The sequence below is a fragment of the Neltuma alba genome, unplaced genomic scaffold (genome assembly GCF_004799145.2).
Source record: "Neltuma alba isolate B1F8T4 unplaced genomic scaffold, ASM479914v2 tig00012864_pilon, whole genome shotgun sequence".
NCBI lineage: Eukaryota > Viridiplantae > Streptophyta > Magnoliopsida > Fabales > Fabaceae > Neltuma > Neltuma alba.
Window position 1 is genome coordinate 262,826 of NW_021637245.1, and position 7,517 is coordinate 270,342.

The 7,517-nt window shown below is 38.1% G+C and overlaps 2 protein-coding genes across 2 annotated transcripts; one reads left to right on the forward strand and one right to left on the reverse strand.

Moving 5' to 3' along the window:
• The first annotated feature begins 327 nt into the window (after positions 1-327).
• Positions 328-2,747, forward strand: LOC114731908 (uncharacterized). Its single transcript, XM_028919164.1, has 3 exons — positions 328-1,675; positions 2,168-2,292; positions 2,383-2,747. The coding sequence occupies exons 1-3, from the start codon at positions 1,301-1,303 to the stop codon at positions 2,537-2,539; spliced, it is 657 nt and encodes a 218-aa protein (XP_028774997.1). The 5' UTR covers positions 328-1,300; the 3' UTR covers positions 2,540-2,747.
• A 181-nt stretch (positions 2,748-2,928) lies between these two features.
• Positions 2,929-6,646, reverse strand: LOC114731907 (UDP-galactose transporter 1). The gene is made up of 5 exons (XM_028919163.1): positions 6,208-6,646; positions 5,102-5,351; positions 4,796-5,003; positions 3,745-3,976; positions 2,929-3,487 (listed from the first exon to the last, which is right to left on the reverse strand). The coding sequence occupies exons 1-5, from the start codon at positions 6,316-6,318 to the stop codon at positions 3,257-3,259; spliced, it is 1,032 nt and encodes a 343-aa protein (XP_028774996.1). The 5' UTR covers positions 6,319-6,646; the 3' UTR covers positions 2,929-3,256.
• Between the last annotated feature and the right edge of the window lie 871 nt (positions 6,647-7,517).

The window sequence follows — 7,517 nt, forward strand, 5'->3', positions numbered from 1 at the left end:
TACAATCAATTCCTTTTTCTTTTTTTTTCGAATTTGCCTTTGTTATTATATCTATTATTATATAACCTGTCACTGCTCAGGATTCTTTTACTGTGCACTGACAACTGACGAGTGCACCGTAAGTAAAGAAACCCATTATATGTTTGTTTTTTGTTTTTTACTCTGGATGTTTTCATTGAAAAAATTTTGGCCTTAACGCTGTGGTGATCCCCCAAATGCCCTATTGGGTTTAAATAAGGGGAAATTCCGCGGGATAATCAGGGATAAGGATTATGGGATTACCCGCAGAGGGAGATCTAGTACTTCTGGAGTATTTTATGACTATGGTTATAGATTATTAACATGTTGAGGTGTTTACGTGCTTTCTCTTGCCTGTTTCTTCCTGCGAAACTTCAATTATGGTCTGCTACAATGGCCATTCATGCCTACTATAGCCCATGTAGCTCTGACGCCAATAAATTTTTTTGCCCTCTCGATGCTTCCTATTGAAGTGGCTGAAATTTGCTTTTAGCTTGCTTCGACCAAAAACTAGAACGATGATGAGGCGCCGACAGACTCAGGCTCATTTTTGTTACTTCTTCGGAAAATACGTGTGTATATGTACACAAATTGATGATAGTATAATTAAGAGGAGGAACCATCTCATCTCACCATAATAATGATATGAAAATACAAAGAAGAGTATGGTTGCCCGCCAAAAGGACTCACAAAGGCGGAAGCAAAGGGAGCCGTATTAGAGAGGGAATCACGCTCATGTTAAGAGGTGATGGCAGTTCGAAAGACCAAAGAAGGACCACTGAGGATGATCATGTGCATCATGTGGCATCAGGTAACCCATCATGGGAAATGGGTAATTTGCTTGTTTTATATGCAAAGAAGCTCTTAATGACAAAATATGTCAAAGTGGTGTTGTACATCGGGAATCTGAAAATCTGAAATAGAGAAATAGACGAAAGAGATCGTACAAAGATCCTCTGTTTCATCATCAAAACACCCTGCACCACTTTCCATTCATCACTCCATCTCTCTACAATAAAGCTACGACTAGCCAGCGATTCCCGTGACGCTCCAACCTGCCCTCAGATGAATCATAACCCCTCCTTACCCTAACCTTGCATCATCCCTTCATTCCAATCCCAAGTCCTTCCCCATCTCTCTCTCCCCCTCCCTCCCTCTCTCCAGGGAATAACTTGTTATGACCTCTGCCACACTCTAGCACCCTACTCACCACTCGTTATTTCTCTTCAGCTCGTGATAAATCAGGCGCAAGGATTAAGGAGTACGTGTATAAAAGAGAGGGATGCAAAGCTCAGGTTCATTTTTGAGACAGTTAAGTGCGAAGGAGGCCTGGAGATCAACTTCAAGCAGGTGGAGTGCGAGCAACAACTATAGCTGTGGTGGGTGTGAGGGAAGCGTGAGTCAAATGGAAGGATTTAGTAGTATGTATGGGAATGAAGACAGTGGCATGACGGTTAGGAAGAGAGTGATGGTGGTGGTCGATCCCACTGCACATTCCAAGCATGCTATGATGTGGGCACTCACCCATGTAGCCAATAAGGGTGATTTGCTCACCCTTCTTCACATTGTCCCTCCAAACAGGGGATCTGATTCTTCTTCTTGTTCAACTTATCTTGTCAACTATCTAGGCTCCCTTTGCAAAGATTGCAAGCCCGAGGTACATCTGTTTCACGTTTGAACTCTTATTCCTCTTTTTTTTTTTTTTTTTTTTATAAATGTTATTTTAGCCTTTACTTCTCAAGATTAGAGGTTGGGTGGGCATGGTCTTGAACACAGACTCTGTTATTCCCTCTTGCATGTTCTTTTTTAGTTTATTTTCGGATTCCTAGCTCTAGAGCGAGGCCAAGGGTTAGTAACTTGTGCTTGCTAGATCTTGAATCTTGTTACTTTAAACATTTCAAAGCTGTTCAAAAAGAGGAAATTGGCGCTCCTTTTTCTTTTTGAAGGTTTCTTTAGCCATGATTTTTTTCTCTTGTTCCGAGGGCAAGAGTCAGTCTGTCTCAGTTTTGCTGCCTCCACCGCTACCTTTGCTCTCTGTATCCAGAGAGATATCAGGGGAGCTGTTCAGAGTTTTCAGCTTTTCTTCTCCACGTCTGCTCTATTTTATTTTATTGAGAATTATAATAATGTGTTGGTGTGACTGTCACAGGTGGAAGTGGAAGCACTTGTAATTCAAGGGCCAAGGCTGGCCACAGTTTTGAGCCAAGTCAAGAAGCTTGAGGTATCTGTCTTGGTATTGGGCCAAAAGAAGCCACCTTCCCTGCTCTTCAACTGGTGAGAATTTTTAAGCAGATCCCAACCATAGATATCAAACTAGCGGAATTAAATCTTAAAGAGTATTTTAATCAGCTTTGTTTCTGTCAGCTTATGTGGAACCAGCAGCAGCAGCACAGAGGAATTTGTAGAGCAGTGCATCAACAACGCTGATTGCCTGGCGATAGGAGTGAGGAAGCGAAGCCAAGGAACCAATGGCTACTTTATCAGCACTAGATGGCAGAAGAACTTCTGGCTACTGGCTTAAGCTTTACTCACTTGTTAATTTAGGATTGTCTCACAAAAGTAATAAGCGCGAAGATTAACCTACCATGTTAATGTTGCATCTTTTCGGTTTCGCCCTGTATCTACTAACCACATCCCTGTACTAATGATATGTGATTTGAGGGTACTATAATTTAACATATCCATGTCAGTTTATCTGAGTGTTGAATGACTATGGATTGTTCTGGATCTAAGGCTTCGTTTGTATTTTCTTTAGTAAATTATTTTATGACCATTTTAGAAGATTATAACGACGGAATGTTTAGGAGTCGTAGAGAACTTGTAGTTGAATTTGTCCGGAATCAAATCAATCAAAGCTGAGAATCTGTAGACACATTGTCCTACAAAAAGTAATTATAACCAGGTCCCAAAAAAAAGAGACAAGTAATTATAAAGTTCCGGTGTGTCGTGATCGTCCTACTGCAGAAGCCATTGTGAATTAACATGTAAGAATCACATATTATGAATTAGCCACAGGTCTTTTAACCCCCGCTCACCGTAAGATAAGATGGAGCGCAAAAAAGCAGAATTCCTATTAAGAGAGAAGAATTTTGGTGAATAATGAAGCCGCAGGACTAAGGTGGACATCTGCGGAGCTGATAATCTAACGGAGCAAATAACTGAACACCCTTTTTCCTTGTACCTTTAGCCATCTACTGCCCCGAGGCAACCGGCAGAGAAGTTCACATGGCAAGAAAAACTATACTTTATCATCGAGTTTATCATTTACAAGAGGAAGCAGCTCCATTTTAGACATAGGTGTTCGAGGGGTTCGGGGTGTTCCTGGAACTGTTGGTGGCTGTTGGGATAGCAATTGCCTGACGTAGCCATAGAAAGTACATCCAACGAGAGTCACGGCACATCCAAAAGCATTTGAAGCCGAAATTGGGTTCTTAAATATCAGCCAAGAAACAAGGACCGCAACTGCAACCTGCTCAAGAAGTGTGATTTCATACTTAGTTTGATAAAAAAGGTTTTTTTTTTTTGGCCTAAACAATAGAGAAACAAATCAAATTATCAAGAAGCTAGGTTGTTGAAACAGAAAAATAGAGGACAGTCATCTTTGTAGAAATAATGAAAATGTGCCAACAGATTCTCAGTTAAACTAATGAGTTGAACCATCTCATGATGAAAATGGTGAATTCATGCGTGAAGATGATGACAAAATAAACCTGTCTCAAATCTCACCTTGAGGTTTCCGGCAACATTAAATGTGACAGCAGTCGTGGAGTGAATCACGTAAAAGATCGAAAAGTTAAGACAGAAAGCCATAACCCCTGAGCCTAAAATAATGGTGAGGGCCGACCAAGGATAAGGATGAGTATTAAGCCAATCGATAACTCCATTGCCTTCGACTAATATTGCAGGTATAGCCATGATCATGGTTGCAAAAGGTGCCATGTAATAAACTGTGTTTATGCTGAAGATACACAAAAGATATATCAGCTTCCATATTACAGCAAAATCAAACCCAAGGAGTTCATAGAAACCAGCCAATAACAAAAAATACAGACATACAGCATCACCAAAATGGAAGAAAAGAAACTGATAATTTCAACACAAGCTGCTTAGCTACAAATTATAATTTTCATTCTTGATATTGTTTGCGATCTATTCATTTTAAAACCAATATACAAAGGGATGTTCCCCCCAACCAAGAAAGGTTTAAACCTGCCTAGATCTAATATTATTTTATGCAATTAAAAAACTAAATGAGATGCATCTGCAATCCTCATTTCTAACCAAATAACATATCTAATATGCAATTGAAATTATGTCATTAGATAAAATCATTAGTTCTAGAATGGCGGATCTTAAAGTTCCTAACTTTCAAACAGAGCAAGGACTTTGAGATAAAATCTCCCATATGCCACGACTGTTTCTGGTGTAACTACCACTTAAGTTTAGCCGAATGTGCATCAGGTTGTTATGCACTATGAACAACTAAGTCAATCATATCACACACATAATCCTTTTACTATCATCTTTAATTTATGCCGGAACCAGTGCAGTAGCACCTAACAATTGGCTAAGCTCCAATATGTAATATTTTGGAGTTCTACACTGGGGACAAATGATTTTAAACCTATTCTTCAGCAAGAACAGTAGTGGGTAATGCAAACACATAAACAAGTGTTAGGTTTACATAGGAAAAAGACCAGAAAGATATGAAGAAGCAAAAGCACAAAAGAATAGTAAAATTTAAATGTTGAAGAAAAGTCAAATACACAGATCCTACCTGTCAAATTTATATCCATGTAGAAGAGATTCCGCAAGGATGGTCTTTGTAGATGTCGCGAAACAGCCAAATAATGCAGCGAAAAATCCTAACATATTAAAACTGAGCTCTGTGATGGATGTGAGAAGTATCCCACCAACAATGGGTACAAGAGAAGCCCAAATACGCCAGTCAAATTGCTTTCTCCATACAAGCCATTGCAAAACAACTGCAAGAGTTAAATATAATCTGTGAAATTGTTCTCAATAATGTTGAAATCCAGAAATAAATATGACGGGGGATGTGTTACCAATTACAGGACCTTACCAGTGGTTGCAGGTGTGAACGACTTTATTGTCTGCATAAAAGATACTGGAATGTATCTTAAGCTCACATTTCCCAACACTATGTTAATGCAGAACACAAAAGACATTGGAAATATTCTTCTCCAGCGATCTTCTGGGTCAACAGTTATCAGTGGTTTAAGTTTCAGCACCTTAATTACCACGTGTCCTCCCATTGCAGAGCAGATGAAGTGGACACAGGATACTGTGAGGGGAAACTTGAAGTCCAATTTCTGAAAGGAAAATTTGACGAAGATATTTCAGATTTATAGCATTTGCCGTGATTTATAAAATTTTTCAATAAGGTGATTGAGTGGCCAAGGTGTGGAAGAAGGAAATGCAGAAAGATTGACAAAAATTTTAATAAAACTGATGAAACAGGAACATAAAACGATCTAAATAATAGGGAAATTATAAACATGTCTTCTGCTTCTAGATATCGGTGACATGGTGACACATTCAAACGTCATTCTAAAGGCTGGTTAAGTGAATTATAAACGTGTTTGGATACAGCTTATAGATCATTTAAGAGAATCACAGTTGTGAAACAGGTCTAGCTCCATGAACAACATATTGTTGACCAAAAACTAGAATTTCATTGATCAAAAAGTATGTTATACAATAAAGAAAGTCTGAAGAATTCAGTTATAGGAATTTAAAAAGTTATATCTTCCTAGAGTTCTTTTCACTCTGGTAATTTCATATCTTTCCAGATTCTGAGAATTTAACGGATCAAGTTTCAGCATTTTATGGGGTGAATTCTGGCTAACAATTACAATAGAAAACGGATAGTTGTCCCAAGTGATGAAATAATAGTAGTCCCTCATTGTTTCAAATCAAACTGCACACACAAGTGCAGAGCTATGAATATAATTAACTTAAAAATGACAGAATGTAACTGATTGCGGGATCAAGGTTATAAAACTAGTTACGGGAATAAACGGTGCCAAACAATATATGGCGACATACTTTATCAGAAATAAAAGGAGGGGAAGGGCGGAATGAAGCATAAAAATTATGACAAAAATTCAATAGGGAAAATTGAGAAAACTTTCTCCGGGCGGATAAACAAAAGAACCGGAAAAATACCTGGAAGATCCACTTGTTCATGATAATTACAGTCACATTGAAAGCCCACCATTGAAGAATTGAGAGAAGGGATCTAATCAAGCTCCCCTGGCAAACTCGGCTCTCTTCCATCACCTCCTCCAAGAACCCAATACAGCTGAAAACAGATCAAACAACTCGAACTAGTCCCGACTCAATATCCGAGCCTCCTCCCCGAATAACTAAGAACAAGCCGATTGCAGGAAATGGAAGATAAATCAGCTGCAATTGGGCAAGGAAGATGGTGAGGGGTATGAACGGAAGAGAGTGCCAGGAACGGTGAAGGTGGCTCTTCCACCTCTGAAATGATGTATGTGGCCGTGCCTCTCTTCTGTTTCTATTGCGTTAAAATTCTAAACGTTGCCGCAAGTCTCATTCCGTCTCTTTTTCTCGCCTTTCCATCTATCCATCACGCCATGGAAATTACGCTGCCTTTTGTAGGTGCAAGTCCCGTTTTCTCCCCACCTCCTCGATCCTCACTCATCCTTCTTCGATTTGGCACCGTGGGTCCCATGGAATATGGAGTTCCAAGGTTCGGGTTCGGTGGGGGTCCTTCGGGTTTCCCCGAATTCAGGCGCCCTGATTTTTCATCAGGCTTTTAAATTGAAATTGAAATTCATTGAAGGATTAGAAACTCGGTTATTTAATGTCATAATTGCAATTCAAGTCTTTACTTCTCTAATCATAAAAGCATTCTTAGCATCAATTTCTAGGGGACGCCCCATTTTTTTTTCCTTTTAGTCCGATTCCAAAAAACGCAATCCAAGTGGTCAAAAATGGAATATGATCGACCTGATGTTTTAAATTTGTGGAGTTGAAATCGTTAGAGCCCAGAGGTAAGAAAAGTTTATTTGATGAAAAAAAAAAAGAAAGAAAAGAAACAATGGAGAAGACTGGAAGAAACAAGAGAGATTTAAGTTACTCTTCTAATCCGAGGAAATATTTTTTGTTAATAATACTATTTCCGGTTATTAATGTAAGAGCTAATTAACTAATATGAGTACATTAAAAAAATTAATTAAGTTGGTTATGTATAATAAATAAATGTTATATTTCCTAAAATATCCTTATTAATCAAGTATATTAGTTAAAACTATTATTTTATAATGACTATCTTGAAAAAAATGAATAAACATGAGAGATAAAGTGAATTAAAATCTTATATTTAGGATAAAAATAAAGATCAAATAAACTCTTATATTAATAATAAGAAGTAGTATGGTTATCTCATTATTAAATAAAAATACTAAATTTTAAGATAGAGTTGATAATACTTAAATTTTTTAGTTTTA